General features: G+C 44.7%; 1 protein-coding gene across 2 annotated transcripts in view; it reads right to left on the bottom strand.

Annotated features, from left to right (window-relative positions):
* The window catches only part of etv4 (ETS variant transcription factor 4), a 42,593-nt gene extending 28,403 nt beyond the window's left edge, over nt 1–14,190 (bottom strand). Inside the window, exons 1-5 of one of the 2 annotated variants that reach the window (XM_080789219.1) lie at nt 14,062–14,190; nt 13,848–13,946; nt 13,111–13,201; nt 12,807–12,854; nt 6,844–6,897 (exon numbers count right to left, since the gene is read on the bottom strand). In XM_080789219.1, the coding sequence (XP_080645345.1) occupies nt 6,844–6,897; nt 12,807–12,854; nt 13,111–13,201; nt 13,848–13,904 (250 nt within the window). In that variant the 5' untranslated portion in view covers nt 13,905–13,946; nt 14,062–14,190. The other variant, XM_080789220.1, reaches the window with a different exon arrangement.
* Between the last annotated feature and the right edge of the window lie 978 nt (nt 14,191–15,168).

The following is a 15,168-nucleotide window of genomic DNA, read 5'->3' as shown; positions in this document are numbered from 1 at the left end:
CTCGCTATCTCTCCCTCTATTTTCCCTCCTCCTCCTCCTCCTCCCCCCCTCTCTCTCCATGTCTTGATCGGGATCTTGATCGTAACGGCCCCCGTGTGGCACGTTTGACCCCCTCTTGCCCCCTTATCTCCCCCTGGTCCTGATTTATCCGTGCTTTATCTTTATCCGTCAATCTATCAAAGCCTCCCCTCTCTCTCTCTCTCTCTGCCTGGATCGATATAGCTCCATAGCGATGGCTCTCACTCACTCCACACACCTCCCCGTCTCTCTCTCTCTCTCTCTCTCTGTGTCAGCAAGTTGCAGCAGGTCCATTCTCGCTACGTCGCATCATGCCCCGTGCACTTCTGTGTTTGGACACGCATGTGTAGACACGGACGTGATTTGTGTATGGGTCTATTTTGGGTCCATTCTTAAACTCACAGAGCTTAAGTTAACACCGCAGTGATATTCAAACTTGCTTTTAAGAAACCGAGACTGTACAGATGGAACCATAGTTGGCTGCTTAAACTTAAAGGACCACTTCACCACTTATCTTCATTTAACTGGTCCTCACTAATGTTCATGAACAAATACCACATGGCACTTCATCATTTTATATAAGCATTGGTGAGGACCAATTGTAAGAAGGTAGGTTGAAAAGTGGTGAAGTGGTCCTTTAGGTTTCATTTGTACACTCTCGGAGGTCTGTTTAGTTCCCATCAATCACTTAGCTCAGTGGTTCTCAAACTTGTTTGGCCTACAACATTTGCCTTAGAAAATAGACATCAAAAGTCCAGGCAGTATGTTAAAAAACCAGCATAGTGGCAAATAGATATTGCTTTCTATTTATTAACAGTTGTGCTGGTCAGTAAAATACTTTTTTCCCCCCCATGTTCCACCTCTCACCCATGAATACGGTACCTGAGCACCTTGGGTTAATTGAGTACTTCAATGGAAACTAGATGAAAGGCTTCCTTGGATTCATCCTTTTAGCAGACCTTGTACTGTACTTCCCTGTGCGTGCAAACCGTTAATGTTTCAGAAGGTCTCAACCAGCAGTGTCATGGTTGTGGATTATACTGTATTTAATTTTTCTATGTGTGTGTGTGTATATATATGCCCACTCGTGTGTGTGTCTCCACGTGTCTACATACTGTATTGTGTGTGACCAGAACCTGACAGACGGGGTGGAATACATCACAATGTGTTTATGCGTACACACTCAACATGTTTCCTGGTGTCCCGACGGCTTGTTGCTCTTATAACGTGCGACTATACTACCATTATTTTTAGCATCGCTCACTCTCTCTCTCCCGTACGGCATCTGTTCTACGCCTCGCTCTGCGCTCGCTTTGGAGAGATGAAAAAAAAAAAAACACTCCAGCTGTAGAGAATGTTTAAAACACAGCCATCCGTCCGCGGGGGGGGGGGGGGGGGGGGGGGGCTTCTCTGGCACATGCATGTACAGTCAGGAACACATGTGCTCTCTTTTCCTGTTTCCCTTTTCTCTCCCCATGCACATTTACGCACAGGTAAACATTCTCACTCTTTTTCTGCGACACACACACACACACACTCTGTCTTGTAATAAAACACACAGTGCCGTCCATTGACAGAGCCGGTGGCTGCTCTAACGCCGGGCTGTATGGGCCTGCCTGGCTCAAATCCCCGCAGCCACTAGGCTTTGACAGCGCTGCACTGAATCAACACGGCTAGAGTACTGCTTTTCTCTTCCCCCGCACTGGAGGCTGTTTCACGCCTATCACCCTGCCTCATGCGTGTCTGGCCCGTCCCTGAGCCATGCTTCATCGGGTTTGGTCGACGGCAGCCCGCATGGAGATACCGTTTGTATAAAAACAGGGCTATAAAAGAAACAAACTTACTTAAAAAGTACTGTTTCCATAAAAACAGGGGTAAAAGGAAACTTATATTACGTTTTTTTCTTCCCTTTACCTACACCTTTTTTCCCCTTTTTTTTTTTTTACAGTTTTTGTTGTTCTACAATATATAATTTGTTCTGGAGAGATAACATTTAGTACAACAACTAATAACACCTTCTCAGCACAAGCTGGGAATAAACTGGTAGTTGTGTGTCCATTACAAACGATAAAACACAGTAAATCAATTGAGGACAGTATGAATACTAAAGCTCTGTCCAATGTGGAGTGAGTGGCAGGGGAACATACTAGCCGAGCGTTTTCTCCTGGAGTAACAGGCAGCCCCCCCTAAATCCCCCACTCCCCGCTTTTCATGAATGGAGGTTCACTCCCCTTAACTCAATCTGCTGCCTCAGCCAGTCTCTCACAACCAGCCCATTCATAAAACCCTGGGGCTCAAGTGTGTGTGTGTGTGCGTGTGTGTGTGCTTGCGCGTGTGTGTGTGTATGCACATAAAGCACATGTAGAAAAGCATGCGTGTAGTATGGGGAGAGTGTCGAAAGTACATGTGTGCGTACCGTGTGGTTAGAGAGCATTATGCAGAAAGTTTCTTTGTACATGTACATATGTGCATTGAGAGTATGTTTGTATAGTGTATGCATCACACCAACTCGAGTGTTCCAATGTGCATGCCTGGATGGATGAGTGCCCGTCACGGCCAATAAAACCACTGCTCATATTCAGGGACACACACACACACACGTTCACTTTGCATTACTTCACTTGTGAGGACATCAACATTTTAGGACGGTGATTTTTATGAAGGCCATAAATTGTTTTCCCAAAATAGCAGATGTACAAGCTCACAACGGGTCATTGTGACATTTAGCCCTCACAAGTATAGTACTACAAGCACACACACGCACGCACACACACACACACACACAAGAGTGATGACCTCCCCAGAGCTAGCAGAATCTGCGTGTCACCTGGCTGTTTTCGCCGACTTTGTTGCGTAGCAGCTGTATTTTGGAAAGCCGAGAGAACACAGGGACGCATGCTTCTCTTTTCAGCGGAGAGGGGAAGAGAGAGAGGGAGGGGTTGGTTCACCCATTCACTCTCTCCTCTGCACTCCAAATGGGGACTGATTGGGCCAGCTCCGATCTGAAGCGAGCGAGGGGAGGAAAAATCAGCCCGAATGACCAGACAGACAGGCCGAGAGAGAGATGGGGGGGGGGAGAGAGGATGTGAATCCATGACGAGGCAGAAACACACACACATCCAGAGAGACAGACAGACTGCTGGGAAACATACAGAACTGGACAGAACTGGTTTACTGTAGTTTCTCCTGTTTTAGCCGTTTCTTTCTCCTTTTATTACTCGTTCACAATTCCCCTTTTTTGGACAAAATCACAGTCTCTCTCACTCTCTCCCCCTCTATCTCTCTCTCTCTCTCTCAAAAAAAAAGAAAACCAACAGCAAAAGCATTCTATAGCCACAACTTCCTATATATAATTACTACAAGACACAAATCTAAACAATCGGCCCACACAGCACAGAAATCACTGGATTAGTTCACATCTTGGAATACTCAATGTGTAGAGTGGGGGGGGAGACAGAGAGAGAGAGAGAGAGAGAGAGAGAGAGGGGGGGAAGGGTGTCCAGAGTTTTAAATTGGGCTTTAGTTTGTACAGGCACAGGAAGGGAGGGAGGGGTTTAGACTAGAGTATCCACTTGGAGAGAGGAGGAGAAGGAGAGGAATGAGGGGGGGGAGAGAGAGAATGGGGGGGAAGGGGGGAGGTCTGTAGTACTGTAGGGCTTTTTTTTATGAATGGAGATTGAAGGAGAGCAAAAAGGAGGAGGTTGGGCGGGGGGTGGGGTGGGGTGGGGGAGTGCAGCAGGGAGGGAGGTGGAGGCACACTTCCTCTTCTACACCGAGGAGAAAATTTATGAATGGGTCACATCTCTGCGAGTGTAAACAACATACTTGGACAAAGAGGGCCGGTCCTCTCCGGGCCGACTCGCACTGAGCTCTTTCACTCAGGCGGACGACGCGGACAATGCTGCCACATGTATGCTTTTGATCTCTTTCAACCTGGCGTCCCCCATCTTTGGCAATTCATCACAGGTGAATTCAAATGTAAAAAGTGACATATTCTCATATTGACGACGACGTGTCAATATGAGAATTTTTCAAAATGTCAAACATTTTCAAAAATGGTGAACCTATAGCCGTTCTACAGGCTCACAACGTGTCACAATTATGCAACACGTTGTGAGCTTGTGCATTGCCTATAAGTATATAGGTCTTAAGTGTTTACGTGGGATTTCATCTTTTCACAAATTATGAGAAGTAGGCGAATGTATTTGCTGTGAGTGTTATTTGTCCATGGGCAGGAAACAGAAAATGGATTCTGTACGACAACACTCGTACCCCCGAAGCTGCTGTCAGTCCGCAGATATCAAAACACACCCAGTAAACCTTCTTCTTTGTACCTACAGTTGTTGCCTTGCTGGCTCAATCATGCACGCTGAGGGGAAAGTTATGGCATGCTGTTATCACCAACAATGGCTTAATTACATTTTAGACAAACACGTGTGCCAGTCAAGTACATAAAAAGTCGTGTGTTTGCGTAACCTTCCCTCAATGGCAGCGCACGGACAGAGCAACACTTGTTAGCCATTAAGTGAGGGGAGAATGGACGAGATCAGATAGGTTTAGCAGATGTTGCAGGTATTGCACAATCCCTGCTACCCCCCCCCCCCCCATGCCTCCCACCACCCTCTTCTTTGTCTTGCTTCTTGATCTAGCATTCCGATACTTCCCAACGGTTTTCACCTCACCGCCTGTGTCACAGCTCTCTCTGCATTTCGTTTTTTTATGTCTGACTTGTACTTATAGTTGCATGCTGTATTGAAACTATAGCCGATGTACAAGTAAATGCCGCGTTGCATCGCGATGCGTTGTGAGCTTTAAGATCTGCCATTTTCAGTGCGCGAAACCAGCACGCTAACCAATTGCAATAAATCCGGCATTATCTGCCTCTGTTGACTCCACCACGCCCATGCAGGTAACTACCTGACTCAGTAAACAACAATGTTCAATTTTACCACGGCGCCTTTTCAATTCAAGCCTTCAATTATATTTCCGTCAACAGGGATTAGGAGGTTTGCTCTGTGCTTGTGTCTTTTTTTTTATATATATACCGTGACAGAGTTTCCAAAACAAATGACTCACCTGCATAGTTAACTTGTTTTTTTTTTGGGGGGGGGGGTGGAGGTAAGAGAGAAACACGCTGTACCCAGGAACCGTCAATGGAACGTTGGCATGGGAAAAAAACATTTAAGCCCTTTTTTCTATACGGCGTACACTGCCGGCTTTGAGGGGCGTACCAGAAATGCGCAGATGAATATATTTTTGGCAGCTTGTCAGCCTCGCTTTCCCGTAAAGCCGAACTGAATAGAGATGCACCAACTGCGCCTCTGTGGGCCCATTGACTGTGAACAGCGGGGGCACTGTCTGTCAACGCCGAACCGTCGCCGCTACTTAGAAGTGAGCTGCCCGTCAAAGCGCTGAGCCCCCCTGACCCTGCGGATCATACCGTCCGTCCGCGAGCGAGACCCTGACAGCTGATTGGATGGCGGGGGCTGCGGGGGTTAAGTAGACATGACCTCTGCATGCCCCAGGGTTCATCTCCACTTCCTCCTGCCCATTGTTGGCCGACAGAAGGGGACAATGTTTCTACAGGGCATGTGTCACCGAGGAGGGCTTCGCCAGTTGTGACTTGGGGGACGGTTAAATCACACAATGTTTACACACAAAGGCTGTATGGGGGCTTGGCATGGGAGGAAGTGACATTGGCTGAGATTGACGGGTAGCTGTCACCTATAGTTTTGAGATTAGTTTCATTTAAAATCAATCGTGAATGACAATGTCCTATTTAAAAATGGCTAAAATATAGACTACATCACAAGCCTTTAACCCATTAAGGTCAGGAACCCATTTTTGGGTTGTTGCTATATACAGTATTTGAAGTTTTTCAGAAGGCCTTTTTTTAAATCTGCATCAGGTTGAAATAGGATACAAAAAAGGAGGAATATGATATGAGAATATGAGATTTTAAATATTCAGATTTTTATTTAAAATTATAATTTTTTACTTGCCCAAAATAGGGACACCAGGTTGAAAGTAGTAAAATATACTGACGTCAGCAGCGTTGCCAAGAAGGAAGAATACTGTAGTTCTTTGAATGGCAGAAAACCCAAAGTGTTAGCAGTGTGTTGTACAGCAGCACACACACACACACACACACACACACAGTTCCTGAATTGCCATTGTTTAGACATGCAACGAAAAAGGGAAAACCATTCAAAGAGCAACCACTCCAGTCCGCGCTGCCCTGGAATTTGCTTTCCCATTTTACACCTTCCGACGAGCACAAAGGCCGATGTTTGTACCTGGCCCCTTGAATGAATCTTATACTGGTTTCCTGTGCCGTACCCATTCAGCTTTTCAAAGCCATGCAAATGGGCGACCGTGGCTTATACAATGCTGGCATCAAAATTCATTTCAGGACCACTGGGTCATTAGTGCCCCATCGGTCTCAGCAACGCTTTGTTCTCCAAAAAGGACATTACTGTAACATCACCACCAAGTTACAGTATCCTCCTCACCCTAGCCTCTGGCACTTCCACAACACAAAGCTGACCCTACACCGCTGGTTTCACTTTCACTTCATAAGTACAGTACACCACACAGACAGACACACACACACACACACACACACACACACACGTCACACACACCACACAAACATGCACACATAATGAATTCATGCCAGATGGCAGAGGGACAGCTTTTCCGGACTATATCTCATAGGTGGGTCTGAATTGTATGTTCACATCCGGCTTCACACAGGTGTTAAGCTAAACTCGCTCAAAGACACACATGAACACACACACACATTTCAGAGAGTTGTGTACTTACAGTTCTCGGAGTGGAAATCAGGAACAAACTGCTCGTCACTGTCAGGGACCTGAGCTGAAATTAGAGGAGAAAACGGAAGCCGTTAGGATGGGAGTCGTTACTTGGGTGAGAGAACAAACTCTCTCTCTCTCTCTCTCTCCCTCTTTCTTGGGCTTGAAACACGAGCCACAGCGAGGCCTAACCTCTGTGCAACCAAGTGACCTTCACCCCCTCCACCCAACTTTTACTGTGTGCCAGCACTTCTCTGTGATCAATACACCATAGTTAGGTTGAGAGGATCTCCCGAACATCCTCGGTGATGACTGCTAAACCACTTAGACCCGTTTTATGGTTTGTCGTACTGTGGTGTCGCGCCGCAAAAATAGCCAATCTACTCACGTGTCGCTGTGTATCTGCCAAGTTGTGGGCTACTTTGACAGTTTTTGCCTATAGGATGTCAGGTTGAAAGTGGTTAACCTGCTGGCCTTGCGAAATTTTCAAATTCACATTTCTCGACCATGGCATTGTACAAGATTGTAGCATACAGAAAGCCATACGTATCATACGCATGCAATGATTGGACCATAAAAACCTTTGTTGCTCGTCAATATTTCAAAGAGTTTTTTTTTTTTTTTTATGTCCGGTGGGTCTCCATCGTGAGTGGAGCAGTAAATACTGGTTTGTGAAACCATTGTCGTTGAGCATCGTTCGTGACCGATGATTCAAGTTGACGCATCACTATGAAAGCCACGGGTGATTTAAGACTTTAAGAGCAGCACTTATAGTGGAGCCAGAGTTACTGTCACTCACACAGACTACCTATTGAACCAAGCTGATGGCAGATCAATAGGGAGGCAAAGCTATCTTTTCACCATCCGCTTAATAATGGACCCCACGGCAGATAGTCACTACACTGTAAAATCCCCGGTCTTCATTTAACTAGACTAGAGTGTAAATGTACCTATAAATGACACGGTTGATCTAACGACGAGAGTCTTAGGGTTATTTTAACACTCACAATTGTACCATTCTATATTCCAAACCACTGGCATATCATAAAACTCACTTTAACCCTGGTCAGTGTGGCAAAAGCAAACTGAACCTGCTGGATACTTAGTTGACCGCCGACCGGGGTCCATCATTGACCCCACCTCATTTTTCCCTCTACACCGGCATGGCCAAAAATAGCCTATCTGCTATTTTCACAGAATGTTCACCTAGTATGACATACCCAAGAAGCGGCATATTCATTTGGTTAATTAGTTTTGATCGCAGAAAACCAGACAGACTAAACAGGCGGTTCAAGTTAAACAAGTGAGGATCTGTCAATGTGGTAAGACTAAGTAGCTCTGTGGATGTCACATCTCTCCCTCTCTTCCTATCCAGCTGAGGTTGATTGGGGACATTTGCTGGGGCTAGAAAGCTCTCTGGAGTTTGTCATCTGCTTTTGAGAGGTGCTCGGGAGTCACTCTGGAGGTCAAACTAGAAGTGTTTATAGAGAGGCAAGGAAACCAATGAGACCAAAGAAAAGAGGGGAAGTGTGGATGAACCGAGAGGGCAAGTTGAGGTTAAAGCTACTTAGAACTTTTGTCACCCGGGCCATTATCTCTTGTGAATTAATGACGTGTTTTCTGCGGCAGTACTTAATCATGTCGGAAAGACGTGATCGGCGTACTTCTCCTGCCATGGAGTAAATGTAGCGAGATACAGTTCATATATCACCCCGTATCCGTTACAATGCGTTATATAAGCGTTTACTGTGCCATAATGTATATAGTCCTCAGAAACAATATACAGCGAGCTTACAGTAAATACTGATTCTCAAAAATAGATAAGTCAATACGTAGATATAGTATGTGTAGCGTGTTATTTGGCACTGGGATACTGTTACCCAGTTGGTTTTCTGCAGGGATACAGTTTCAAGTATCAATGTTCCTGATTACGTGTTCTCTCATAATGAGGCTCATTTAGAGCCTAACTGAATTAGTGCAGTCAGTTATGCCAAGCCCAGGTGCAGTGGAGCTAGACAGACGCTATTGTGTGGCCCTAATTGTAGGAATACCAACCCATTCACAATTGTGCATTTGGAGCTTTGGATTTTGACTCACACAAACAGGTCAGAAAAGCCCCCCCATCATCCGACCGCCAAATGCCCAAATAGCGGGTGAAAAGGTCAAATTCACCCGCTGAGCCATGAGCGCACTGGCATTCGATTCGTTGTCCTGAGCTTAATGGCCTAACCCCAAAACTAGAGCGGAGCCAGGGCCAGCAAACTTCTAATCTGGCACCGGTCCAAGTCCACAAGGGCTTTCTGGGTTTTCTAAAGTGTTTCCATTGCTCGGGCCTCGCACTTACGTCATGGTGCAAGCTAACTGGTAGGGAAAAGTTGATGGCTATCATTAAATATCATGAACCCAATCTGGACCGTGATGGCTAACAAAAATAAAATGGCACCACACTGTGGGCAATCATAAACCCCTCAGCATCTTCGGCTCACTACACAGGACCATTATGAGACCCAACAAAAATCCTCTCTCAAATCTTAAGTATTGACCAAACGCAGCTTCCTCGTAGCAGTTGCCATTACATCTGAATTTCTTCTCAAAGTGGTAGGTTCATAGTCCACAGTAACCACATTCTGCCAAGTTCTGGGACCGTGACCTCACCCAGGCGAGCAAAAGAACGGAGCCCAGACAACCCAATCATCAACCTCAGCAGTGGAGCCTCTTCTCTCTCACACTACGTCCACTTATGGGTTCCGCACCATGAAAACGCCAGCATGGAAACCAAAACACAGAGATGGAGACCAACTGAGAGAGAGAGAGAGGCTGGTTAAGGACACCAAGGGGGAAAAAAAGAGGAAATCAGAAATTCAAATCCACTTTCTTGCTTGTAGCCCTGCCCCTGCTTCCTGTGCAGAGGAAACCGGATGATAGCGTTTTGGAGCATGTTCAGATAAATGACATTGATTTCTTGTATAATGCCACGTTCTGTGGCTTGCTATACGGTAATACTATTACCCCTGCTTTAACTTTGCAGCCTCTTGCCCCCGAGGAGAAGAATAAAGCTGTTTTATGAGACAGACCAGAGGCCAATATTTAGTCCAACAGATCAAACTATAAATCATTTCCCACTGGTTTCAACATGTCTAAAATGGAATACACTGGACATGCGCTCAGAAAAGGGAGAAAAAAAAAAATACTAAAAACATTAAGGATGTCTGAACGTCAGGGCAACTGGCTCACAGACAAGATCAAGACCCTGATTCTTAGGAAGTTTGCGTATGGCCTGTCTGTGTGTGTTCCGGTCGTGTACATGTGTGTGTGTGTGTGTGTGTGTGTGTGTGCATGTCTCCGCGGCCTCTACGCACATGCATGCTTGTGCATGTGTATGCACATGTGATTGTACACTCGTCGCTGTGCGTCTGTGTGTGCCTGTGCACGTGTACGAGACTCGCTTCCAGGAACACCTCGTCAGGGGCTTTGAGATGCAAGTCAGCACAAGAAGGAGAGTGCGTTTATACGAGTGTGGACGCATGTTGCCCTCGGTGCTTCCAAGCACCTTGAATGACATTTTTTTCTCTCAATGGGAGATCCTGGGAGGAGCCAGAGCCTCTCAGTCATATAAAGCTAAAGGCCACTGTGGCAAGATGTGACAAGCTCCTGAACTCTCACCATTCAGAACTTTTCTACCCCCCCCCCCCCCCTCCCTCTCTCTCTCCGTCTCTTCCGCTCTCTGTTCGTACAAAAAAAAAAGAAAGAAAAAAAATAAAACCCTCCAGCTACCCAGTTTTTACAATCTTGGTGAATCCCTCATAACCACAATCAGGCGTGATAAGGTCTTTAATTAATTCAACAGGAAAGGAGAGGTCTTAGCCGGGGAGGCTGAAAAACAAGCCGGTACTTAGGGTTAAATAACACTTTGATAAAGTTACACTACCAACTTCCACCCCTGATTCCGTCTCAGTCTCTCTCTCACGCTGATCCACCGCCTGCCCAATTTGTAACGGAGGCACAGCGCCCGATATCTCAACACTGTGCAGGCCTTTGTGGCCAAGCACATGAATACAAATACAATGTCAATCAATGGAATGACACTTTGAAGCGTCTCCCATTGTTTCCCGTTTTATTGGTCATTGGCGTTTATCTTTGTCTGCGAAACACCGGTGTGAAGTGAACTCGTTTGCTTTGACGCTGCATGAGAATTAGGTGAGGAACCTGAGGTGTGGGTCCGGGGCCGTTTTCCTCACACCATACACAGTAGTCCTGTCAGGGGTGTATAGGCCCTGCTGGGCCCTGGCTAAAACGTCTTGCTCAACTTCAGCTCACACACACACACACACACACACACACACACACACACACACACGGGCCGCTTCCTGTCTCTCTGGGCATCTGCTAGTGACTTCCCTACTTCTTTTTTGTACATGACTCAAAGTCAATGCTAGGACACGCCGTTTGAATGGCTGCAACGAGTTAAGGCGACATAAGCAATTTCTCGTGCTTAGGAATATGAAGAAATCCCCTTTGGCCACAACAACAGCACCACCCATTCACCATACACCGATTTCCTCACTGCATGAGAAGGGAAATATTTACACTCAACGTGTAAAATAAATGTGTCTACAGCCAAAACTAAATAAGATCAACAGAACATGGGTGACCACTGACCATACACTGCAAAATGTCAAAACTAAGTGGCATTGCTGGTGAACTCGTTGGGCGTACTACTTGGTCGTAGGCGAATACCGAAAACAATATTTCATCTACAAGCTCACAAGTCAATCTATAAATTCACATGTCGTCACTTGCTGTCGCGATGCGTTGTGAGCTTGGAGACTGGCTATTTCCTTTTTTTATTGTAAATACATACATACACAATTTTATATACATACACACACAATTTTATATATATATATATATATATATATATATATAAAAGGTTGCCTAAAATTACATGCCCAAAATAGGTACACCGGGTTTAAATGTGGTTAATAAAAAAACACATCAAATCAACCGGCTATAACAAATAACCTTTTTAATGCACTGTGCTTTAAAAGGGTTATTGTCCTTTCTTGTTACAGTTTGCAGCACACAGGCCTGTGTTCCTGCTGCCGTTGTGCACGAGGTTTAGCAAACATTACCAAACAGGCCTAATGACTCATGCCACGGCGTTGTTGTCCCGTCCTGACATATAATTGCTCCATTAGAGCTCACGTCAACGTTGCACTTATAAAGTCTACAGGCTGACAATTGCCTCCGACTGGCCTCCATTTCATCGCTATGTGCCTTGAGTGACACAAGCCAAATACGCTGTTTGTTTGCATTGGCTGCAGGGTTGGCATGCGGACTACATGCCAACATGGCCAAAATAGGACATGCTCAAAAAGCTAATAGTCCTCTGGTCTGTGTTCACTCTAAAAATGTACAGTTTTTATTTTTTGCTTTCTTTCCTTGTGCTGTTGTAAAGTTTATGAGCATGTGTGTTGCATCAGAGCGTTTTGGCTCCCCACGAGACTCTTTACTGCAAATTCAACCCTCCTAAACTGAAAAGGTCATCTTTATACCAGAAGGTTGCTACACTCATGAGTGGACTAGCCTCCAGCATTCCTCTGAAATACTGCACAGAAAACAAGACAACCCAAACATCTGTGGCAATTTTCTAACACCAGGTTAAAATGCTGTGCACACACTAATAATGGAGAAATCAGGTTATTAGCTCCGTTTTGACATCAGACACATTCACGGCCAGTTCCGCAGTGGAAAACATTATTGAAAGATCTGCAAGTGTGTAACACATAATGTGTCATTATACAGTAAAGAGTTTTACAGATTTTTCATATACCCTTTCTCACGTTTTCTCAATTCATCATGTTGACATTTCCCAAGCCACACGAAAGTCAGCCTTATCATCCACAAATGGAGCAATATTCTCCAGTGAAGCATGCAAATTAAAAGTAAACGCTGCCTGCAGGCAAGTCTCACCTTCTGTGAGCCATGTCTCTTGGAGTTGGCTTAAATCCTGAAAGAGGTCTGAAAAGACAAAATTGTAAGAAAAGGATTAATCCCTTGGGCAGCACCACAACAACAAAGCTGCAAGAAAGTTACTCGCCCACTATTAGACCAGTACTTAGTCACTATTTGTCAACTTAAAAGTCTAGTATTTCTCATAGCATCTCCATAATATCTGAGTACTTATGGGACGGCTCACATATATTATCAAAGTAAGCCTATGTGTCACATAATCGTAAAGGGGCTTGAGGCCAACACAGTTCTTACTGTACTTTACCTTCTGATTCCTGAGGGGGTAATTCTGTGTCCATGTATTTCCTTTTCGCTGCCATCAACAGTCTATTTAGGGGCCCATTTCCTTGTGACTTCTGCAGAATAACAAACAGAGGAATTAAAACAAACTCCCAATAGGTAATTTGCAGTATATGTAATATATAATATAATATATATATATATTTGTCTAGCCTACTGTATCACACTAAAGTGATTAATAAATTAACAGCTAACAATGTAAACAATAATTATTATTGGGTTTCTCTTTAAAAATATAGTTTCATGTTTATGTTTTATATTTATCATGACACAAGGATCTTACATGTACATGTTTAAGAGCCAAAAGATATGTGTACATTTTTAAGCTAAGGTGAATTTAAACAGCGTGAAGTCTGGCTATCCCAACATCGGAAAAAGAAAAACAAATGCGCTCTGAGCGCCTCAACTACATTGACCATTTGGCATACAAACTGAAGGGTTCTCACACCAGAGCAGAACATTGACAATGACAAAACACTGTAAAATGCAATAATTACTATGTTTAGTCACTGCAGCAGTCGGTGGCGATCTTGCGATTGCTCAAAGCGAATTGAAAATGAGTTTCCATCGCGTATATGACTTGCTTGAAACAAAACTCAGTGGAGAAAAACGATCGAAAGAGAACGCCAGAGGTAGAGGTAGCCATAAAGTCCTAAAAAATTAGTGCAAAGAATTTAACGAAAAGACTTCATCCATACGTACATTTGCTAAAGTGTAAGGCACTTGCTGATCCAAATATCCATCCATCTTATAATCCATGCGTTAACCGTTTGTGGTCATTTAGGCTAGTTGCGATCCAGCCTGCAGGGAGAGAGACGAGCGAGGTTAGTTGTGAATGGAGCTGCGTGGAGGCTGCATGCATAATGAGCCCCATTCACAAAAAACACAGCGAGCAGAAGCGACGGCAAGTGATTACCCCAGCGGGCTGCCGCTGCCCTCTTTACAGTATACAGATCTGCTGTGTTTTTCCTTCTAAATGTCTGCGAGTCTGATGAGAGAGAGACAGAGATTTTTGGCTCGTCAGGAGGACATCACAAGATGTTAGGAATAAGTAGCCTACTCAAGAGTATGTAGAAATGAACAACATCAAAACCCCCACATTTTAACCCAACACGGTCCCAACTCCGACGAGCGTGTGTAAACAAATGTAACCGAGTGGCCATTTAGTTACATTTGTAGCTAGTAATTTACTAGTAACACCGTCGGAGCAGTTCCAAAAACGATTTCACTTTGTAGACGTAGAATTTAGTAGGCCTATTATTTACCCTTCTTTCATTTACGTTGCCTATTCCATACAGCATTATGTGTCGTATGTTGATAGCCTGGGGGCTGTGGTTTTATTACAGTTAAATACACATTTCTTTCCACGTACAGTAAAACACCAAGTGAATTATGGTTGGCATTCAGTACTGAATGTGACATTTGCAACTTTTGTTGACTTTCAACCTACGTTTTGGGGGAGCTGAGCTCAGCTCGTTGTCGTGCGAGAGAAGGAAACTGGCATGGCGTGAAAAGAAACAGATGTGTGTGTGCGGTGTCTCACGCAGCTAGATTAAAAGTATTTAAACCGTTAAAGTATACGACAACGGTCAACGGCAACACTTTGGTTAAAATTAATTCGACTTTACTGTGAAGTCATTTTCAATACCAGTACTGCTTGTGTCAAAGTGTTGACTTGACTCGGATGTACTAATTATAAATAGGAAGACTTTGCTTTTCTCGCTCTGTCTGTCTTACTTTGATTGGTGGATTTCCTCTTTCAAGGGCTCGAGTTTCTCCGTCTTTGTCTTGATGAATGCCTCGACTTATGAATGAAATCTCGGCTTCCCCCTATCAACCAATCAGCGACCCGAAAGTCACGGTACCTAGCAACAAGGGGCGGGGATAGCTCCGCGACAGCCAACCCATATCAAGAATTCTGCGGGCTTTTATACTGGATTTTCCAGTTGTTTTTCATTCACAAAAAAGGAGAGAGGGAAAGTTGAGAGAGAGAGAGAGAAACTTCCATTCATAAAAACCTGCC

This window comes from Protomyctophum bolini (genome assembly GCF_963924005.1).
Source record: "Protomyctophum bolini genome assembly, chromosome: 18".
NCBI classification, from domain to species: Eukaryota; Metazoa; Chordata; class Actinopteri; order Myctophiformes; family Myctophidae; genus Protomyctophum; species Protomyctophum bolini.
Note: the sequence above shows the minus strand (reverse complement) of the source record. Positions and strands in the feature narration are given on the sequence as shown.